Here is a 22,960-nt window from a genome sequence, read left to right as displayed (position 1 = left end):
AACCAGCTGGCCAGCCAGATGTGACATGGACCAGGGGGCTTCCCAGTGAAGTCTGGCCTCTCGCCACAAATTGCCCTCCCCCCTGCCCCTCCCCTTCTTCTTTTTGGGCTGAGCAGCCCACTCTCCTCAAGCCATGACTGTGGGTGTTGGTCCCTAGAATTCCCTCCATGGTGGTCGGCCCCCCTGCATGCCTTTAAACACCGCCCAGCTTCCTCTCCGCCTGTGTCTGTCCTTTTCATCTGGCAAACTACTCTTCCTCATCATTCCCTTTTTTTTTTTTTAATTTTAATGTTTATTTATTTTTGAGAGAGAGAGAGAGAGAGTGTGTGAAAGGGAGAGGGGCAGAGAGAGAGGGAGACACAGAGTCCAAAGCAGGCTCCAGGCTCTGAGCTGGCAGCACACAGACCGATGCGGGGCTCGAACTCATGAACCCCAAGATCATGACCTGAGCCAAAGTCGGATGCTTAACCGACTGAGCCACCCAGGTGCCCCCCTTCCTCCTCCTCCTTCTTAATGGTTGTCCCCTGCTCTGGAGAGCCTTCCTCATAACCCCAGGCGGACTGGCTCTTCCATTTTTTAGCTAGGATGTGACGCTAGGTAAATTACTTAATCTCTCTGTGCCTCAATTTCCCTCTCTGTGAAACGGGGATGATGATAGTACCTACCTCATTAGATTGCCAGGAGGATGAAAAGAATTTGTAGATACACTGGTAGACAGACAGAAGACAGACAGACTGGGGTTTCCTAGAAGGTAGAGCTAGTCTGTGTTCCATCTCTGAAGCAGGGCTTGTCACAGAGCAGGTATGCGTTCAGCGTTTGATCACTTGAGGAAGTGGGGAGAAGTGAATATGTGGTCCGCCAGCTCTGGCCATCACGATGAGATGATGTGGTTGTGAATACAGCGCTTCCGAACTCCCCACTTTTGAAAAAGGCAACCAAAATATCTATCTAAATGGCTAAAATACGACACAGTGACAGCACCAAATGCTGGTGGAGGAACCGGAATGCTCATACATCGCTGGCGGGAATGAACAATGGTACCGTCACTCTGGGAAACAGTTTGACAGTTTTGTTTTGTTTTCATGTAGAACTAATCATGTCATTACCACACGGGCCAGCAGTTGTACTCTTGGGCATTTGCTCCAAAGAAGTGAAAACTTGTATTCACACAAAGCTTGCACATGAATGTGATAGCCCCAAGCTGGAAAGAGCCCAGACATTCTTCGGTGAGTAAAGGGTTAACACACCGTGGTACATCCGCACAATGGAACCCTACTCATTTTCGAAGTGACAAAATTCTAGAGATGGGGACCAGGTTAGTGATTGCCAAGGGCAAGGACGGGAGTGCTTTGAGAGAAGGGAGGTTAGGGATCCTCGGGTGATGGAGCTGTTCGTACCTCGACCGTGGTGGTGGACACACAAACCTACACGTCGGATGACGTTGTGTAAAACTAAACACACACACAAACGAGTTCATGTAAAACCAGGGATTTAAAAAAAAAATTTTTTTAACCTTTATTTATTTTTGAGACAGAGGGAGACAGAGCATGAACAGGGAAGGGTCAGAGAGAGGGAGACACAGAATCTGAAACAGGCTCCAGGCTCTGAGCTGTCAGCACAGAACCCGACGCAGGGCTCGAACTCACGAACCGCGAGATCACGACCTGAGCCGAAGTTGGACACTTAACCGACTGAGCCACCCAGGCGCCCCCAGGGATTTTTTTTTTTTTTCATCGTTTATTTATTTTTGGGACAGAGAGAGACAGAGCATGAACAGGGGAGGGGCAGAGAGAGAGGGAGACACAGAATCGGAAACAGGCTCCAGGCTCTGAGCCATCAGCCCAGAGCCCGACGCGGGGCTCGAACTCACCGACCGCGAGATCGTGACCTGGCTGAAGTCGGACGCTTAACCGACTGCGCCACCCAGGCGCCCCGCCAGGGATTTTTTTTAAAGTTTATTTATTTATTTTGAGAGAGACAGAGCACAAACGGGGGAGGGGCAGAGAGAGTGGGAGAGAGAGAATCCCAAGCAGGCTCTGTGCTGTCAGCGTGCAGAACCTGACCCGGGGCTTGAACTCATGAAACCGTGAGCTCATGACCTGAGCAGATATCAAGAGTAGGACGGTTAACCGACTGAGGCACCCAGGCGCCCCAAACCTATTCTGAATGGATTGCTAGGTTGTGTCAATGTCAGGGTCCCTGGTTGTGATCTTGTACTACAGTTTGGCAGGATGCTATCATAGGGATAAACTAGGTAAACATTGCCTATTATTTGCCACAACTGCATGTGCATTTACAACATCTCAAAATAAAAATTTTAATAAATTAATTTAAAAAGCATTGCATGGGGGCCGCCTGGGGGGCTCAGCCGTTAAGCATCTGACTTCCGCCCAGGTCGCGATCTTGCAGTTGGTGAGTTCGAGCCCCACATCAGGTGAGCACGAGCCCCGCGTGGGGTGGGCTTGCACCTCCCTTCTGGTGAGCTCCAGCCCCGATTCAGGTAAAAACACAAGCCCTAGGTGAGCCCCACTTCTCTCTCTCCACCCCCCCCACTCCCCTCCCCTCATTCACTTGCATCTCTCTCTCTCTCTCTCTCTCTCTCTCTCTCTCTCTCAATAAAGAAATAAAGAAATAAAGCATTGCATGGTATTCAAAGCAAAACGAAACAAAAAGCAACCAAAGGCTGTAGGCCTGCTGTTTGTTTGTATTTTTTGTTTTGTTTTGTTTTGTTTTGCTGAGTCTTACCTTCAGCTTCTGTTTACATTTGAATCAAGTTTACTCGGACCCTTAGGGCTTTTGCCCTGCAGCCTGGCCAAGCCAGCCCCTTCCCCATTTGCTTGTCTGCCCTCCAGACTGGGAGCTGGGAAGGACCTGAAGAACAACCTGGCCCAACCTGAGCTCCCAAGGGTCCAGGCTAAGGCTGAAGCCTGGTCTTTAGCGTCTGGAGGATGGACAGTCTGGGAGCAGAGCAGGGAACCCAGAAGACCAGTGATCACTTCCTGAAGCCCAAGGCTATCCTGACCCCTTGGGACCAGCAGGCATTAAGGCATTATGCAAATGCAGACCTAACCAGTCTCCAGTCTAATTACCCAACAGCCCACAATCATCCACCAGCCTTGCTGTGGCTTCCTGGATGGGCTGCATTTACATGTCCCTGATCTTCTTCCTCCAAGCTGTTTCTGCTGTTAGTTGTATAACCCTTTTTGGTCAGCTCTCTTTATTCCTATCAGTTCTGGGAGGTGGCTACAACATTATAAAGGCGGGAAAACAGGCTTAAAGAGGTGCAAGTGATTGTGCCAAGACCCTTTCCCTGTGTGTGAGAACCCATAGGGTCTGTGCTGAATGAGGGACAGGGACCCGCTGGAATGAGATTGAAATTTTGTCGACTTCGTGTTGTCCAGGAATCTATGAGAGCAAGAGGTGTGATTTGTTTATTTATTCTTTAAAAATTTTTTTCTTTAACGCTTATTTATTATTGAGAGACAGAGACAGAGCATGAGCAGGGGAGGGGCAGAGAGAGGAGGAGACACAGACTCGGAAGCAGGCTCCCAGCTGTCAGCGCAGAGCCCTACGCGGGGCTCGAACTCACAAACCGCAAGATCATGACCTGAGCTGAAGTCGGGCGCTCAACCGACTGAGCCACCCAGGCGCCCCTATTGTTTATTTATTCTGAGAGAGAGTGAGAGCACAAGTGGGAGAAGGGCAGAGAGTGAGGGAGAGAGACAATCTCAAGCAGGCTCCTAGCTGTTAGCATGGAGCCCAATGTGGGGCTCAAACCCACAAACTGTGAGATCGTGACCTGAGCTGAAACCAGGAGTCGAGGCATAACCGACTGGGCCACCTAGGCGACCCACAAAAGGCGTGATTTAAAAGAAAAATTTAAGGTCACCCAAAGAAGAAAACTTGAACTAAGATGTTCTAGACTCCTGTAGGTAGGCAATTACCAAACTTGCCTAAAGGGGTCTTAGGACCCCTTTATGCTCTTAAATTTAAGGATCTCCAAGAGATTTTGTTTTTGTGGATTATATCTGTCAGTATTTACCATATTATAAATTAATACCGAGAAATGTAAAATATGGTATTAATTTCTTTAAAAATGACCAAAACCCTTTATGTGTTATAGCAGTATAACAAGCTCCTTATATGTTATAACACTGTAACAACCTTCTGTGAAATGACAATGCAACCCCAAAAAAGCAGTAATTATGCGGCGCGACGGAGTAATCACGCAGCTAAGGCTGCAAGGGTCACCATATTGCCAATAGATAAGTGTATCAAATCAACGCTTTGCGCCCTAGACTTCCGCAACGTTATAGGCCAATTATATCTCAATTTAAAAAAAGGAGTAAAATAGAAAAAGCACGTGGTCTCAACATGGGGCGAGCGACACCCTCTGATCGGTGTTTTGAGCCTGACCGGCGTGTCCATCTGTGTCTCTCTCCCCGCACAGGCCCCACCATGAGGCCCCAGTCCCGCAGGAGCCCCCGCGCTCCGCTGGCCCCCGGCGCACCGCGCTAGCGCCCCGCCGGGGAGTGGGGAGGCGCCACGGCCATGGCCAGCCACGTGGACCTGTTGACGGAGCTGCAGCTGTTGGAGAAGGTGCCCACGCTGGAGCGGCTGCGCGCCGCCCAGAAGCGCCGGGCCCAGCAGCTCAAGAAGTGGGCGCAGTACGAGCAGGACTTGCAGCACCGCAAGCGGAAGCACGAGCGGAAGCGCAGCACGGGCGGCCGGCGGAAGAAGGTGTCCTTCGAGGCCAGCGTGGCCCTGCTGGAGGCCTCCCTGAGGAACGACGCAGAGGAAGGTAGGCCGCTCCGCCCTCGGCCCCGGGCGCTCCCCTCCCCAGCCCGGGGTTGGCCTCCAGGGGCTTCGCGGCGGAGGGGTGCCGGCCCCTCCCAGGTTTGGGCAACCCCCCCCGCAGGTGCTAGCAAGGGCGCTTACATCGTGGGGCCTGAATTATCGGAGACCTTTTTTTTTTTTTTTTTTAGCCTTCGGCTGATGAATTCCATGCTGATTTCCCTTCCCTCCGTGAAAGTTTAAGACACCCCCCCCCCCGCCCCCTCCCCGCCTCTTGCGCATTTCTATTCCAAGTGTGGCGAACAAATTGGATCTGGTCTTGCCCCTCCAAGAGCGCCATACTCGGGGATCTTGCATTTAAGGCCCTGTTGGGCGCCCCACCACCGCCCAGGGCGCTCTGTGTGCGGTTGAGTTTTGCCTGGCCTTGGCTGCAGAGCCGGGCGGGTGTAGAGCGGTGGTTAATAGCACAGGCCGGAAGTTAGATTGCCCTCCCTTCTGAAGCTGGCTTTGTCTTTTAGACCCCGGGGTGACTCTGGCAAGTAGGCGGCTCACTTCGGTTCCCTGTGCCTTAGTTTGCCCCTCTGTAAAGTGGGGATAAATGCTAGTATCCGTTGCAAGGCCTTGCTGTGAGCATGAAATGAGGGAATAGCCCCGAGTTCTTGGGCATGGATAGTCCCTCATACTGTGTGAGGAGCTATTAGTATGTTTTATTTTATTATGTTATGACTATAGTTTATTTCATTATATTTATATAATGAATATGTGTATATATAACGTTTGTCTAATATACTATTTATATGTGTAATTATGTTTATACATAGAGTGTTCATAAAGTCTGGAAACGGACAAATATATACAATGTTGTCTAGGACATTTTCACTCTATAAAGCGAACAAATAAATGAGCGCGAACACACATAGAACTAACCAATGAACACGAACACATATAGATACACTCATAGAATCCGTTTCCAGATTTTATGGATACCCTGTACTTGTTACATTTGACTTAATTATGGTATTATCTGTCCTCCATCCAGATATCACGATACCCTAAAGACACGTGTAATGGGCACCCATGTTACAGATAGGGAAACTGAGACCCAGAGAGGTTCAGAACCTTGACCGAGGTGGCAAAGCTGGGACCAGAAAGCTCAGGATGCCAGCTGTTGTCGCTGGTCTCATGGCCTCATGGGTTTGTTTCCCGTTATATGAATGACTGGAAGATCCATGATTTGACCAAAGCTCTCTTCTCTGAACGTGCCCGGTCCTTGTGCAGCTGAGGTTTGCGTATGTGTCCTGTGCCCCCTCCAGTCCCCTCCTTCTGTACAGGAGTCCTTTCTGGCTGTCCCTGGAGAGGCCTAGCCATGCTTCCTGGGTCCCTCCGGCCTCCTGCCTCTGCACACCCTCAGACACGTGGTGCTAAAATAGTTGTTGAAAGAGGGACGGCACTTTCTGCACTAGAGGGTGTTGGGTTTTTCGCACATTGCTCCTCAGGTTCTAGCACCTTCTGAGAAGCACAGTTCTACTGCCCCGGCTATGGTGTTCTGGGAACTGAGCAGAAGCATTCCCGGAACCACTCAGCTGGAAACCGCGCAGCTGAGAGCCTGGGGTGAGCAGCCTGGGGGGGGGGGGGTGGTGGGGAGAGAGAGAGAGAGAGGGAGAGGCTTGAAATGTCAGGCTCGGGGGGACCGGCCCTGCGAGGCTCCTTCCCACACGAGATTTGCTGGGTGACGCGGCAGACCCATCCCACTCAGTGGGCGACACATCAATGATGTCTGATTTTTGTCGTGGGTGGCGGTTCATCATCTCTTCTTTTGCCGCTCGTCTTTTCCTCCCTCTTTCCCTGACAAAGCCCCACTCCCCTCCCTGAAGGGGCTCTGTGAGCTGGCTGACAGCTCAGAACAGGGGCGCCTGCCCGGCCCCAGCATGGGCCCCACACCCTCATAGGCGCCCACGTGCCGCTGAGAAGGAGCCCTGGGCTCGGGGCCAGGACCGCGAGCCCCCTTGGCCTTGCGTGCGATCTTGAGCGGCTTGTTTCACCTCTCTGGTCCAGTTTCTGGGTCTGTAAAATGGAGTTTTGAACCTTGTCCTCAAGGGGGGGGTGTGGCAAGAATTAGACAAGATGCTGAATGTGACAGCTGTCTGAAAAGTGACGCTGAACGCAGCCCCAGGGTGGTGGGCATTTTAACCAGCTTTTCCCCTCTGTGTGTGTGTGTGTGTGTGTGTTTTAACACACTTTTTAAAGAACCCAAATATCCATAAACACATTCTTCTTCTAAAACTCAACACGGAGGCATACACAGGGTCCCTCCCTCCACCCCTTCGTTCTTTCTGTTACTTTGATGTGCTTCCTTCCAGGCGTTTTTCTCATTTACCTGTGTGTTTGTAGACTTGGAGAACTCGAGAGGCCAGTTGGGGTTTTTTGTTTTTCTTTTCTTTTTTTTAATGTTCCTATATTTTTGAGAGAAAGAGAGAGACAGAGTGCGAGTGGGGGAGGGGCAGGGAAAGAGGGAGACACAGAATCTGAAACAGGCTCCAGGCTCCAAGCCGTCAGCCCAGAGCCTGACGCGGGGCTCAAACTCATGAACTGCCCGATCGTGACCTGAGCCGAAGTCAGACGCCTTAGCGACTGAGCCACCCAGGCGCCCCTGTTTTTGTTTTGTTTTTACCCAAGTGATGATACACTGGATACGTTACTCTGCAATTTGTTTTTCCACCCACGTTTTTCCAACGTGTCTTGGAGGTGTTTTCATGCTGGTACCCCGGGGTAATAGATCTGTATTATTCTTTTTAACTGCTGTGTAGTATTCCGTGGTATGGATTCGCCAGAATTTAAAAAACAAAAAATCTTTTTTTAATGTTTATTTATTTTTGAGACAGAGAGAGAGAGACACACACACACACACACACACACACACACACACACACACACACACAGAATCCAAAGCAGGCTCCAGGCTCCGAGCTGTCAGCCCAGAGCCCGACGCGGGGCTCGAACTCCCGAACCGCGAGATCATGACCTGAGCCGAAGTCAGACGCTCAACCGACTGAGCCACTCAGACGCCCCATCAGCAGAATTTTTGAACTGGTTCCTCATTGATAGGCATGGAGGCTTCCTCAGTAGTTTTGCTTTGGCCCAAGTGAACGTTCCGTGCACACAGGCAGCTGTGTCTCAAGGACGGATGTGGGAAAATGGAAGAGCCGGAGGCAAGGACATGTGTATTCAATTTGAATGAGCAAAGTGCTGGCCCCTGGGGCCAGCCAAGCGAGGGTGGACGGCCAGCATACTGGGCGCTGTGGTGGGCCGTGGGGTGGGGTGAGCGGTCCCCCCGGGGTCCTCAGGCGGCTGGGTTTGGGCAGGGGCGTGAAGCTTCCATCAGGCAGCCGGCAGTCTGGCCGGGCTACGCTCAGCTCCCTGGCAGCATGACAGAGCCCGCTGCTCCCAGCTGGCTGCGATGGTTTCTATGTGCCGGTGGAGCTGGTGTTGGGGAGGCTGCAGGGGCGTCAGCTCGCGGCGGGATGGGAATGGGGGTGGCAGCTCCCCCGCTCCCTTCAGCTCACAGCAGTGGCTGAGTCAACCTTCTCCACCTGCCAGGGCAATGTGAGTCGACCCAGAGAAAGGCAGCGTTGGGGAGGGACTCTCTGTATTTCCTTCTCTGGCTCTGCATTGCCTTCAGGCTAACGTCCGGGCACCAGGGACCCTCCTTGGCCTTGGACCTGCCTGAATCCCACCCTCAGGCGCCCTCTGCCCAGCATCGCCCCATCCTCCAGCCATCTCCCGTTCTTCCCATACGCCCTGCGTTCTCTTACCTCCCCGCCTTTGTATATGCAGACCCCTCTGTCTGGAACACTCTTTCCCCTGACTCCTGTAACCCTAGGGGTTGGGTCTTGAGTCTTGGGGAGCTGTCTGTGAGCCTTCTCTGCACCCCACTGCACCGCCAGTTAGAGCAGTAACTGAATAGACAAGCTGGCATTTACTGAGAGGCTGTGCAGTGTCGTGGCCAAGAGTAGGCACTCCAGAGCCATTTCTCCAGGATTCAGATCCCACCTCTGCTGTGTCCCAGCTGTGCAAACGTGGGAAGGTTACTAAACTTCTTGGGGCCTCAGTTTCCCGTCTGTGAAAATGAAGATGATATAAAACACCTGCCTCAGAAAGTTGTCCTGGCGCTGGGGAGCCGGGGTGGCTCAGTTGGTTAAGCGTCCGACTTCGGCTCAGGCCGTGATCTTATGGTTCGTGGATTTGAGCCCCGCGTCGGGCCTTGTGCTGGCCGCTCAGAGCCTGGAGCCTGCTTTGGATTCTGTGTCTCCTTCTCTCTTTGCCTCTCTCCTGCTTGAGCTCTGTCTCTCAAAAATAAATAAAAACGTTAAAAAAAAGAAAAAAAAAGTTGTCCTGGGGTTAAATCGACTTTACAGATGTGGGAGTGGCATGCTAAGGAGTAGATAAGTGCTATAAATTGTTGCAATTCTGCATTATGCGTGGTCTCCACTTACATAATCCATTACTAGTATATACACCGATTGTCATCATTACTATTATTTATCGAGTGCTTACTTTGTATCAGACGTCATCTCAGTTCATCCTCACAACAACCCTCTGAGGTAGAGAGTCAAATCCCATTGTTTAAAAACAACTCTATTGAGTTTTAATTTACATATCGCAGAATGTGCCCATTTTAAGGGTGCGATTCAATGATTTTCAGGTCATTTACAGAGTTGTGCCCCCATCACCACAACCCGAGTTTTGAACATTCCGTCACCCCAAAAAGACACTTTGTGCCCACTTGTAGTCACTCCTGTCCCCAGCCCCAGGCAACCACTAGTCTGTTTTCTGCCTCTGTATCTTTGCCTTTTCTGGAATGTTCCACGTACATGGACTCAGCTACTATGTGATCTTTTGCGATTGGCTTGTTTCATTTGGAGTAATGTTTTCAGGGTGTGTTCAGGTTGTGGCATGTATCAGGACTTTCTTCCTTTTATCGCCCTTTAGTATTCCATCGTGTGGATATGCCGCATTTTGTTTCTCCGTTCACCGGTTGAGGAACATTTGGATCGCTTCCACCTTTTTTTTAAAAAAATTTTTTTTTTTCAACGTTTATTTATTTTTGGGACAGAGAGAGACAGAGCATGAACGGGGGAGGGGCAGAGAGAGAGGGAGACACAGAATCGGAAACAGTCTCCAGGCTCTGAGCCATCAGCCCAGAGCCCGACACGGGGCTCGAACTCACGGACCGCGAGATCGTGACCTGGCTGAAGTCGGACGCTTAACCGACTGCGCCACCCAGGCGCCCCTGGATCGCTTCCACCTTGAGTTATGATGAATAATGCTGCTAAGAACAGTTGTGTGCAAGTCTTTGTGCGGATGTATGTTTTTATTTCTCTTGGATGGTTACCTGGGAATGGAATTGCTGGGTCACATGGCAAATTTCTGTTTAGGAAACCGCTAACCTGTTTTCCAAAATGGCTGTACCATTTTGCGTTCTCCAACTTCAGTTTGGTTATGTCACTTGCCAAAGATCTCTTAAGTTTTTAGTGTCAGACCTGGAACTTGAACCCAGATCTGGTGTCTCCGAAGTCCGTGCTTTTAGCATCTCCTGTTTTGGATTTTCCTGAGAAAACGAGAGAGCCACTCACCTGTGGTTCTGATCTGTCTCTCCCGGGGCCTTGAGGCCCTGCTGCTTCTGCTGGCCTCTTGGGCCCTTTGGATCGGAGGGGTCCCCGGATAAGCTCTTCATCCCTAGCTGTCACCTTTTCCATGGCCACATGAGCGAGCCTCTGTTGAAACCACCGAACATTTGTTAAGTTGTCAGGGCTTCTGTTCTCTCAGAATGTGCAGGATTTTCTTTATGGAAACTCTGTTCACATTCCCAAAAAAAGTTTGAGTGGTTCTTCTATAGCCTAATTTTAACTCTTCAACTGTTATTCATTCTCACGGTAAAGGTTTTCAAACTTTTTTTTTTTTTTCAAGCAGTGGAAACTTTTATGTGAAATTATGCAGAAACTCAATGTGTAACATGCGCGAAAGAGCCAGTCTGGCTGAGGTTGTTGGGGGGGCAGGTGTTGTGGCTACTGGCCCCTCATCCACCATCTGCCCTTCGGACCTCTCCCCGGCACGCAGGTGCACCAACAGACATCTGGCCTCCGCATGTTGTGCTTAAACGGTTGACTCATCCAAAGGAAATACAGGTCTGACTTTCACTTTTGATGATTTTCAAAAGGGAAGTTTCTCTTCTCTTAATTATAAAGATCATTCATCCTTGTAGGAAATTGTTAAAGTACAGAAAAAAAAAAAAACCATTAAGACAGTAAAATCAAGATACCCAAAACAGCAACAACTATCAGTAACATTTTGGTATTTCCCTATTACTCAGGGTCCTGATAGGAAAGAAATGGTGCCCTGACATGCGGTAGTTTGAGAAAAGTTTAATAAAGGGGCAATGGCCAAAAAGCTTAGGGCAATAGTTCTCAACCTTTTTGGTCTCAGGGCCCCTTTATATTATTAAAAACTGAGAACTCTTTTTTTTTTTTTTTTTAATTTTTTTTTTCAACGTTTATTTATTTTTGGGACAGAGAGAGACAGAGCATGAACGGGGGAGGGGCAGAGAGAGAGGGAGACACAGAATCGGAAACAGGCTCCAGGCTCTGAGCCATCAGCCCAGAGCCCGACACGGGGCTCGAACTCACGGACCGCGAGATCGTGACCTGGCTGAAGTCGGACGCTTAACCGACTGCACCACCCAGGCTCCCCAAAAACTGAGAACTCTTAAGAGCTTTTGTTTACCTGGGTTCTGTATTGATATTTACCACTAGAAATGAAAGCTGAGTAATTAAAATAAACCTGTGCTCATTAAACCATAAACACCAAGTTATCTATTGTTATCTGGACACTAGTTATCTAGTTATCTATTGCTACATAGTACAGGAGCTCAAAATTTAGCAGCTTAAAACAATAAACACTTACTGTCTCACACAATTTGTGTGGATCAAGAATCTGGGGCCAACTGAGCTTGGGTGGTTCTAGCTTAGGGTCTCTCATAAGGTTGCAGACACCCCAAGGCCTAATGGAGCTGGAATAGCTGTGTCCAAGATGGCGCACTCACATGGCTCTTGTCAGGAGGCCTCCGATTCTTGCCATATAACCCTCTTCACAGGGCTGCTTGAGTGTCTTCGGAACATGGCGGCTGGCCTTCTTCAGAGTGAGTGATCCAAGAGAGCAAGGGGGAAACCACAATGCCTTTTATGATCTAGACTTTTAAGTCACATATCATCCCTTCTGCCATATTGTGTTCATTAGAGATGAGTCACTAAATCATTCAAAGGTAAGGGATTAGGCTTCACCTCTTGAAGGGAGGAGAAATGGTGGGCATGTTCCAAAACTACCACACATGTTAACATAAATGTTTTTATGAAAAATACTGATAGTTCTCAAAACAAAAAACATAGAGTAGCCTTGTTTTATACTTTTGCAAATCTTTGTAAGGTCTGGCTTAAAAGAAGGTGGCTGAATTTTTTTTTTAATCTGCTTTTGCTTCTCTCTGTTGTGATATATTATTTTGGTTAAAGTAAATGGACAAAATCTTACTTCACACAGATATGTTGGAAAATAGAGGAAATATTTTAATTGCCTTTTCAGATAATTGTGGATATTCTTTAATACTCAACTAAACTCAACAGGTGGTAGTTTTTTCTTATTTTATTTTTTAGTTTTTAGTTTATTTTTATTTGAGAGAAGGATAGAGAGCAAGCAGGAGAGGGACAGAGAGGGAGACAGAATCCCAAGCAGGTTCTGCACTGCCAGCACAGAGCCCGATGTGGGGCTCGAACTCACGAATTGTGAGATCATGACCTGAGCTGAGGTCGAGTCAGACGCTTAACTGCCTGAGCCACCCAGGCGTCCCGACAGGTGATAGTTTCTTGATGATTAATCTCAATGTGGAATCTGAAACCATATGAAGTTTTAGCTTTTCTTAACTTTGTTATGTTAAAATCCATTGGTGGCTTTGCATTTTGAATGGCTTTTATCCATACCTATTTATTTTTAATGTAATGTATTATCTGTTAGAAAATATTAGCTCATTTCTTGGGGGATATTACACCAAAAGTACAAGCAACAAAAGGAAAAAATAAGCAGGTGGGCCTATATCAAACCCAAAATCTTATCCACAGCAAAAGAAACAGTCCATAAAAGAAGAAGCAAATTACGGAATGGGAGAAAGTGTTTGCAAACTATGTATTAGATAGGGGGTTAATATCCAACATATATAAGGAACTCATACAACTCGATAGCAGAAGGCCCAAACGATCCAATTAAAAATGGGCAGAGGACCTGAATAGACATTTTCCCAAAGAAGACATGTAGACGGCCAACAGACACATGATAAGATGCTCAACATCACTCCTCATTAGGCAGATGAAGATCAAAGCCACAATGAGGTATCACTTCATTTAAGACACAGAAGAACTATAATGACTTTGTGCCTATAGTAATAGCAAGGTAGATGGAGCAAAGAACCAAACCAAGAGAAAGCCCTGGGACACCTCAGATGCTATGTGCTGAGCCAAGAAGAGAAGGAAGGGGACCAGTAGTCATCTGCCAGGTGGAAGAAAGACAACTAGGGTGGTGTGGCATCTCAGAAGCTTGGGGAGGGAGGCATTTTTATTTTATTTTATTTTATTTTTATTTTTTATTTTTTTATTTTTTTTTGAGGGAGGCATTTTTAGAAGAAAGGTCTGTCGGTTGACTCAGATGTTGCTTAGAGGTCGACAGTTTTTTATTGTCTTAATACGGTCTTTGCAAAGGAGATTTTTAATGACGCCCTCAATCTCCCTCGTCTGAATGTACCAAAATGTACGTAACCACTCCCTATGATTGGATTTTCAGGTTGTTTCCAATTTTTGCTACTATAAATGATGCCATAGTGATTATCATTGTTTATCATTGTATGAAAGTATCTGGTCACGACTTGGGTTATTTACTTTGGGTAGATTCGAGGTTCATAGATTTGCGATATAAACATATGCAAGGCTTTGGTATAAATTGCTTATTTGGTTAGTTTGCACCTCCCTCAGCCTGTGTCCAGCCTTGCCTCCCCTCTGCCTTGCTCATCGACACTGCTGGATGAACAGAAAGCTGACAGATTCAATATAGGGAAAATAGTCCTGTTGTCTTAATTCGTATATAACTAAGAAGTTTAATGTTTATTTATTTTTGAGAGTGAGAGAGAGCACGAGCAGGGGAGGGGCAGAGAGAGAGACACACACACACAGAATCTGAAACAGGCTCCAGACTTTGAGCTATCAGCACAGAGTCTGATGTGGGGCTCGAACTCACGAAACCTGAGATCATGACCTGAGCCAAAGTCAGATGGTTAACCGACTGAGCCACCCAGGCACCCCGAGAAGTTTAAGGTTGAATACCTATTCGTAGGCTTACTGGGCATTCATTTCTTTATTTCTCCGAGTTGTCTATTTTTTTGTGTCTCCATTTGTTCTACTAGCTTGTTTCTTTTTCTTAATTGATTTCAATGACGGGGTAATGTTTGTGGGTGACGGAGGAGAGAAAGGGAGGAGAGACAGCATGAAAATGGTGGGGAGGATGTCAATCCTGTGCTGTCATGTATGATGCACATACTTTCTCAGAGAGAGAGAGAGAGAGAGAGAGAGAGCGTGTGTGTGTGTGTGTGTGTTTGCTTTAACATTTTGTGTATAGATCGTTTTTATGTAGTTAAATCTAATGATATTGGCTTTTTTTCTTCATTATTTTGTTCTTTGCCTTTATCCCTTTAAAGCAGGGGTCACAAAACTATGGCTTGAATGCCACCGTCTGTTTTTGTAAATAAAATGTTATTGGAACACGGCCACACCCGGGCATTTATTTACATATTGTCTATGGCTGCTTTCACACGACAATGATAGTGTTAGGTGATGGCAACAGAGACCACGGGATCTGTAAAGATGAAAATATGCCCTTTACAGAAAAATGTTTGCTGACTCTTGCTGTAAAGTGTTTCTTCATCCAGTGTTGTATATTAACCTACATGCTCTTCTAGATTTTCATGGCCTTTTGTAAATAAATTAAACACTTAATTCTTTTGGGACTCGTTACAGCGTAAAGTAGTAAATGAAAATCTGTCTATATCCATTTTGTTTCCAAGGCATTATCAATTGTCCGGCTTCCTTCCCTTGCCGGGGAGTATGTGATGCCACACTCGTACTCTGAGCCTCGTCCGTGAAGAAGGGTGACTTTCCAAGCTGTTTATTGTGTTCCAGCAATCTGATTCTGTGCCAGTTACGCAATGTTTTGATCCTAGCTTTCTAGTGTGGCTTCATATACGAGAGAACAAGTCCTTCCTCAAATTGCTCCTCTTTTGCAAAATGTTCTTGGTTATTTTCAGTCGTACACGTCACATTTAAAAACTTTTGGTCAAGCTTTCCCACTAGAGCTCAAAAATAGATTCCTCCAACATTGATTAATATTGTAGATCGGTAGAGAGTTTCGGTTTCACGAGATGCAGAGAATTCTGGAGATCGATGGTGGTGATGGTTGTACGACATTGTGAATGTATTTAATACCACGGAACTGAACACTTGAAAATGATGAAGCTGGTAGGTTTTGTGTGTATTTTACCACAATTAAACAAATGAAAAACATTAAAAAACAACCCCCCCAAAAAGAAAAATTTAGCCAGGGGCTGGAGGGAAGGGAGAAGGGGGAAGTCATTGTCTAATGGGTCCAGAGCTTCGGTTGGGGAGATGGAAAAAGTCATAGGGATGGATGGTGGTTTCGGGTGCACGGTAATGTGAATGTGATTAATGTCACTGAACCATACACTAAAAAGTGGCTGATATGGTGAGTTGTATCTTCTGTATATTTTACCACAATTGAAAAAAAATTCATCTGGGCCAAACTGATTCCCTTGTCCTGAGTTTTGTCTAAGCAGGCCAATGGCACCTGTCTCTACTGGGCAAGTATTCTTTTTTTTTTTTTTTTTAATGGTTTTTTTTTGATGTTTATTTTTGACAGAGGAAAACAGAGCATGGCTGGGAGAGGGGCAGAGAGGGAGACACAGAATCGGAAGCAGGCTCCAGGTTCTGAGCTGTCAGCACAGAGCCCGACGCGGGGCTTGAACTCAAGAGCCGTGAGGTCATGACCTGAGCTAAAGCCAGACGCTTAACCGAATGAGCCGCCCAGGCGCCCCTGGGCAAGTATTCTTTTATGCCCTTTAGGAAAGCTACAGATATTTTTTTTTTTCCTGTTACCATATAAGTCCTGTTTATTTCTTGAAAGGATGGCTTTAAGTTTTTATGTATTAATTTTGTGAAAAGCCATTTTACTGTCTCATTTTTTTTCAGTTGGTGCGTTTAGGGCTTTCGTGTAGAAAATAACCTTATTTGCAGATGATAAGATTATCTGTTCATTCTGGTGTTTCACTGAGGCTGTCATGCCTGTAACCTCTGCTCCCACCTCTTCTCTCTAGGCTAACAACCCCCTGTTCCTTTTACAGATTTTTATAAGATGTGACTTTGAGATTTGTGAACATGCTCTCCTTTGTCTATAGCTTTCCCGAGTCTGATCTGGCTCACCCTCAGGTGGATGGAACTGTCAGTTTCCTCATTCTGGTTGAGTGTGTCTATTCGTATGGCCCAAATTTCCATTGGCTTTTTGGCCAGCTGTCAACTCATATGGTGTTTATAAGAAACTAAAACCCTCAAGTGGGTGTCCCATTAGTGAAGTTACATCTTCCCCATCCTGTTGTTATGCAAGTGACTTTATTTTTGTCTTTAAAAAATGTTTATTTTATTTATTTTGAGACAGAGAGCATAAGTGGGGGGAGAGGCATAGAGAGAGAGGAGAGGGAGAGAGAATCCCAAGCAGCCTCCACACCTCAGCACAGAGCCCAAGGAGGGACTCCGTCCCATGAACTGCAAGATCATGATCTGAGCCGAAATCAAGGGCCACTTACCCAACTGAGCTAACACTGAGTGCTTTTTTAAAAAAAATATCTGTCGAAGTATATTTTTCATACAGAAAATGACAAAATTGGTTCCATTTTCATAAGTTGTGTGTGCCTATGTAACTCGTCCTCACTCTGAGCAATGGAACATCACTGGCACTCTATAAGCCTTGTAGGACACACAGGTGATTTTCAACACTGAAGTCGAGACTCTAAATTTATCTTGTTGAATTTTGAGCCCATTATCCACCTGCTCAAAAATTTGGACTTTGAATGATATAGTAAGACTTCTGTGCTACCAGTGACAGGAAATCCAACTCAAACTAATTTAAACCTATGTGGCTACAGGGGGCCACCAAAAAGTGTCTCTGAATAATAGATCACTGTCAGCAGCTCAAAGTGTGTATTTTGTCCTTACGGTAACCTCCTTAGGAATAATTTCTCTTTCCAACAGTCTCCCAGGTTCACCAAGTCCCAGAATTGAATCTCATTGGCCAAGATGCCTACCTCGGAGCCAATCACAGGGGCTAGAGCGTGGATACAATGCTGTGATTGGTCTGATCTAAGTCACCTGCCCACCCCTGAAGTCAGCTCCTCCCAAAACACATGGCCTGACACTTGGAGATACGTTACACCTGCCCCAGGGAAAATTGGGATGCTGTTACCAGCAGGAGGGAGGATGGATGATGGACAGGCCATAATTAAATATGTCCACCTTAGATGAAATATTCACTGGCACTTTCTATTCCGTGCCACTCACAAACACAATGAAATCAGCATTTGCCTTCTACCCCAGAGTTAGTTGTTCAGTAGAACTTTTTCTGATGATGAAAATGCGCTGTCTGTTATGGTAGCTGCTGGTCACACGTGGCTCTTGAGCACTTAAAATGTGACTAGGAGCCTGAGGAACTGAAGTTTTGATTTTATTTAATTTAAAATCATTTTAGGAGTCCCCTGTGGCTAGGCTACAGGTCACTGTATCAGACAACACAGTCCTGGACCCCATCTAAATCCTTGATAAGAATGTTAAGCAGGCTACAGCCAAGGAGAGCCTGGGACGCAACCAAAGACCCTGCTCCTTATTCATGTATCCGAGCCAATCATTACCCATCAGGGATAGTTGTTTATCTGAAATGAATTTAACTATACTGTTTTTGTAGTTGGTATGTGGGAACAATAGCAGGAGTCTCCACTATAAAAAAAAAAAAGAGACCCAGAAGAAATTTTCCTCGGAGGATTGAATTATAACAAAACATACAATGGATCAGGGTAGAATTTCACGCACAGACATTCATGAAACACAGTCTGGACATCTCCAGACTGGCAACAGTGGTTCAGTAGTGAACAGGAGACTGGGTGAGGCCATAATGGAGCTCAGAGTCTAGCAAAGTCAGCATTTGAAGAGTGGATTGTGTTAGAGAGCCTTGTGAAGAACAGATGCCTAGATAGAGGAGGCTAGGAGATCACCGATGAGCAAGGCCATCTAAATACTGTCCAGGGGTCGGGACAATGTGACCAACAACTTTTGAAGGTCACTGCCCCTGGGGAAGGCATTGTGATTATGAAAAAGGAGACTTCAACCCGTCTGGACACAATGCCGTTAAACGTGATGATCATGTACTTCCTTGCGGCCCTCTGATTATAACTTGGCTTCGCAGCCAGGTCTGCCTACAGGCGCAGAATGAGTTGTCCATGCTTCAGTGAATCTCTGGAGTGCAAGACAATTCCTATCCTCAAGGGAGACTGTATTGTGGTTTTATTCAGCAGCCTCCTCTACTCAGATGGTAGGAGGCCACTCTTGGGCGAAGAAACCACTTGTGGTAGGCTGGTACACGTGGTCAGTCACCAAGATGAGGCCAGCCCTGGGCGCTCAGCCAACTGGCACTCTCCTGGAACCTCCTCAGACCCCAAACACTGACACCCGTTGAGTATTTCCCCTGGATATTGACAAGGAGCTACGTGAGAGGCCGTCCGCTGCTCGCTGGAGACTAGACGCACCCTCTCTTTAACATTTCTCAGTCCAAACTGACCCTGTTGAGAAGACAGAGGAGATATTTGGGGCATGGTTTATTCTTGTCTGGCTTCTCGGAACCACTGTTGCCTTCACAATGGAGTGAGAAAACGGTCAGTATTTCTGCCAGGGGAACTCAGGGGCTCTTTAAGTGAGCAAATCCTAAGCCTTTCTACAACATTCACCAGAGCCAAAGTCATTCAGTAACCATGTGGAGGAAGGCTGGGGTTTAGCAAATAGAAGAAGGTTCTAGAATCTGCTCCAAGTATTGAATCGTCCTAGTACATCCGTCCCGTGTTTGTGCCAGCAAGCAGAGCTGATCCCACCGCCCCGTCCTCTGCCCGTCCCGTTTGGTGGAGACAGTTGTGTCTGGGGCAGAGGTGAAATCTAAATGAAGAGGTAGGAAGGTTGCTACCTGGGGGAGAAGGAGGTGCTAACCTTCATCACCTATACGCGGAAAGCTACGTGAAGCCCAATCTTGATGGAGGAGCCAGTGTTCCCAGTCCTTCAAGAGAAACCCGAGGACACAGGCTTTTTGGCTTAAGGATCCCCATTTCCCGGGGATCACAGAGGTAGTCGTGGCAGCTCTCCAGGTGAGTCATCAGCAAGAACTCTGCCGTCTCGGCTGCCTGTTGTTACGTAACAAACCACCCTGAAACACTCAGTGGCTTGAAACAACTTCTCAACGATCCTTTGGATTGACTGGGCATTTCTGCCGCTCTTACCTGGGCTCCGTATGAGGTTGCAGCTGTTGGCCGGGTCGGCCAGTGTCTGGGCGCAGCTGGGATGGCTGGGATTCTCTCTCCCTGCGGTCTTTATGCTGGGCTTCCCGCAGGACTACAAGAAGGCAAGCTCCAGTGCACAAGCATGTGTCTGGCCTTTGCCTGCATCATGTTTGCTGATGTCTCATTGGCCAAAGTAAGTCACATGGCCAAGCTCAGAGTCCTTGTGGGAGGAGTCTGCACATGTGCATAGGTACTGAAAGGTGTGATTCATTGGGGCTGTGATTGTTACAATCGACCACACACTCTAGACTTTGCTTTGCTCTACACCAGAATCCCAGCAACCCCGTGTGATAACCCTGGGCATGTTGTTTTGGTCAAATGCTGTGATTGGTTGTTGATATATTGCAATGTCCGGGATGTACCAGGTGAACCAAACACTGTGCCATCCTGGACCCTGGGTTGAGGATGCCAAGTATGTGATATGCATTGACTCTAAAACCATGTGGCAGTCAGGATTCAGCACTGGGGAATGCTTCTCGTGTTTATTTAATTTTATTGCTTATTAACTACATAGCCATGACAATGATTTATGTGATTTCATAATATTATGGTGAACCCTCAGTAATTGGGGTTAAAGTCTGGATCAATGTTGAAACAGAAGCAGGAACAGAAAAATAATCATCAGCCAGATGGAACGAATTATTAGTTCACAAACGCAGCGTGCCCGAGAGATAGAATCTTTAAAAACATGGATGGCGTAGGGAAAACCGAATCGGAGGGGGCTTTCGGTGGAAAGGTGGGGAAGCCTGGCAGAGATGGTAATAGGCCCTTGGGAGTTATCACGGAGTCAGACAAAACTAAGTTTTAATCTCTATTTTGTGGCCTCGGGTGAATGCCTTGATCTCTTTGCGCTTGGATTCCTCATCTGTGAAGTAGAGAGAATAGTGACTGTAGAGAGAATCTGTGAAGTAGAGAGAATAGTAGAGAATAGAGATGCAGTCTGGACAGCAGATACAGCCACTTAGCTATTGCTGTCATCTGCCGTTAGCCTTGGTTATCATGGGCCGGAGGCAAGGCTAACATCTCTTCTGTTTTCTTTCGGATCCTTCTTCCGCTCACCCCTACTGCCATAACTACTCCGTTGCCTCTGTCTACACTTTCTCAGTGCCAGCCTCCCATTAGTCATTCATATAAGAGTATTCCGATTGTAGTCATTTACACTTTAGTGTGAAAATTAAGCCATTTGACAGCAATTCTTGTCCCAAGCCAGTGGGAAATGAAAGGTTTGGAACACCCCACATGATGTAACACTTAAAGGATGCTTGCATCAGGGGGTCCTTTCAGACTCCCTAGAGTGGAAGGGCCTGCCCCCTGGAGAGCTTCTGTCAGACTGTTGACTGAGACTGTAGAGCCCAAGGTGCCTGGAATCTCCTGGTTTCTGTGTGTCACCTCTTAAGGCGGCCGCAGATACCTGTGTTGCTCAGCCTGAGCCATTTGAATGTTCAAAACCCGGCTGTAATTATAAAAGCTCTTTGGAGGGACCCTAATTAGCTTCTATAAACGGCTTTCTCTGACCTTTTGAAGTTAATACTATCCCTTCCCTTGTCATTAAGAAAAAAAAATACCCTAGATTATTTTGCAAAACTTCTCCCAAGTTCCTTGGCCCCTAACGTTTTGTCAAAGAGACATGGCGGCCAACCTTCCTGTGGATGGGCAAGGTTTCTACACAGTCATTCCTTCCGGCTCATGACTTTCTTCTTCCTTTGCTGCCCACGGATGCTGAAAATAACTTGTTTTCTGGCAAGTTTGGGATGAGATTCCTTATGATTTAATCAGATCCATAATGAAGCTCTCCTGGCTTTTAGGAGAGAGCATCTCAACCTGCAGGGAGGGTATGGGCAGGGCTCTGGTGAGGGGGGGGGAGCCTCTGGGCTTGCCGTTGCATCTGGAACCAGGAGAGCTGCTACAGGGCCGTGCTACCCAAGCTGCCAGGGTCCCTCCCCCCTCGCTGGGACTCCTGGCTCTGCCTGGCAGCGTTCCATGCCCTGCACCATGTGGGCTTTGCCTTCCCACTCCCAGTAGCCCAGACCAAAGGCCTCACAGATAATAAGCAGGAAACATTCTGTCTCTAAACATCAGCTGCTTGGTCCAGGAAGACATAATTTCCTGCAGAGATGGGTATATATAGACCAGGACAGATTTGTCCTGACTAAAGCCAAGATTCCCTTGATTGTTCCAAACTGATGTTAACTGTAGATCATGCAAAGATGAGAGAGAAGCTGGGGAATCTGGCAGGGTAGCTGGGCGCTGAGTGATCCTCTGAGTGGCTGACGCGGAGTTGGATAGCGAAGGAACAGCTAAAGTAATGGGAAAGTAGCTGGAGAGAGGGAGTAGCTGGAGGGAGAGGGAGAGGGGGAGTAGCTGGGCCGTCAAGGGCTGGTTGGAGAACGGAAAAGTAACTGGCTAATGACGGTAAGACACAAGGTGGGAGTTCCTGCCGTGGGACCGTAGAAGAGTCCCCGACCTGGAGAAGGGACCACGCTGCCCTGCTCCAGGCACCTCCATTCTGCCACTTTCTTAGGTCTTGCCGGTGAGAAACGAACTCTGTCTGAGGGTATGTCGGTTGGCTCCAATCCAGTCTGCAGTATGCTAGTGGGGCAAAGCTCTCCGGGATTCAGGCTGGTGTTGTGGCAGTGGGGTGTGGGTGCAGTGTGGAAGAAAGTACGTTTCTTCCCTTCGGGGAGGGGCTCTCTCTTCTCTCGGCCCCTCAGAGGATGGGTGAAACCGCCTGCCAGAGGCCTCAGCAGAGCCCACGTCTGAACCCCCACTGCCCCACTGTCACCTTCGTCATTCTCTCCGCCAGTTGTCATTGGCCACTTGAGTGTCGGGCACTGTGGTATGTCTTGGCATGCGTTACCTCGTTTCATCCTTTTGACAACTCCGTAAGATAAGTATGACTGGTAGCCCCATTTTACAGGGGGATAAACTGAGGCTTAGTAAGGTCTCGTTGCTTGCCCAGCTAAGCAGCAGAGCAAGCACTGTCTGTGCTCTGAGTCTTATGCTACAGTCACGGATTACACCCATAAGGAGCATAGTCCCTCTTCAAAAGCCCAGTTCTCCCCATTCACGTTAAAAAAATTTTTTTTAATGTTTCTTTATTATTATTATCATTATTATTATTATTATTTTATTTTTGAGAGAAAGAGACAGGGTGCGAGCAGGGAAGGGGCAGAGAGAGAGGGAGACACAGAATCTGAAGCAGGCTCCGGGCTCTGACCTGGAGCCCAAGGTGGGGCTCGAACCCACGAACCGCGAGATGACGACCTGTGCTAAAGCCAGACGCTTAACCAAATGAGCCACCCAGGCGTCTCTCTCCCCATTCACTCCTTAAGAGGACTTAGCAAGGTCTGGTCCAGAAGTGAGGGCTCAGGTAGAGTGTCCTACTTGAGCGAGGAGCCTGAGAGAGAAGCCAAGCGC

The 22,960-nt window shown here is 47.5% G+C and overlaps 1 protein-coding gene and 1 long non-coding RNA gene across 3 annotated transcripts in view; one reads left to right on the top strand and one right to left on the bottom strand.

The window, feature by feature from the left end:
• PPP1R16B (protein phosphatase 1 regulatory subunit 16B) overlaps positions 1-22,960 on the top strand; it is a 102,342-nt gene that overhangs the window by 23,148 nt on the left and 56,234 nt on the right. Inside the window, exon 2 of one of the 2 annotated variants that reach the window (XM_045444613.1) lies at positions 4,451-4,801. The exons of the other annotated variant lie outside the window; for it this stretch is intronic. Within the exon in view, the coding sequence (XP_045300569.1) occupies positions 4,552-4,801 (250 nt within the window). The 5' untranslated portion in view covers positions 4,451-4,551. The remainder of the gene's footprint in view (positions 1-4,450; positions 4,802-22,960) is intronic. 2 annotated transcript variants of the gene reach the window in all.
• LOC123580216 lies at positions 9,412-12,555 on the bottom strand. The gene is made up of 3 exons (XR_006703183.1): positions 11,755-12,555; positions 10,100-11,049; positions 9,412-9,855 (listed from the first exon to the last, which is right to left on the bottom strand). It is a non-coding gene; the product is annotated as an uncharacterized LOC123580216 (long non-coding RNA).

Source organism: Leopardus geoffroyi, chromosome A3 (genome assembly GCF_018350155.1).
Source record: "Leopardus geoffroyi isolate Oge1 chromosome A3, O.geoffroyi_Oge1_pat1.0, whole genome shotgun sequence".
Taxonomy (NCBI): Eukaryota; Metazoa; Chordata; class Mammalia; order Carnivora; family Felidae; genus Leopardus; species Leopardus geoffroyi.
Note: the sequence above shows the minus strand (reverse complement) of the source record. Positions and strands in the feature narration are given on the sequence as shown.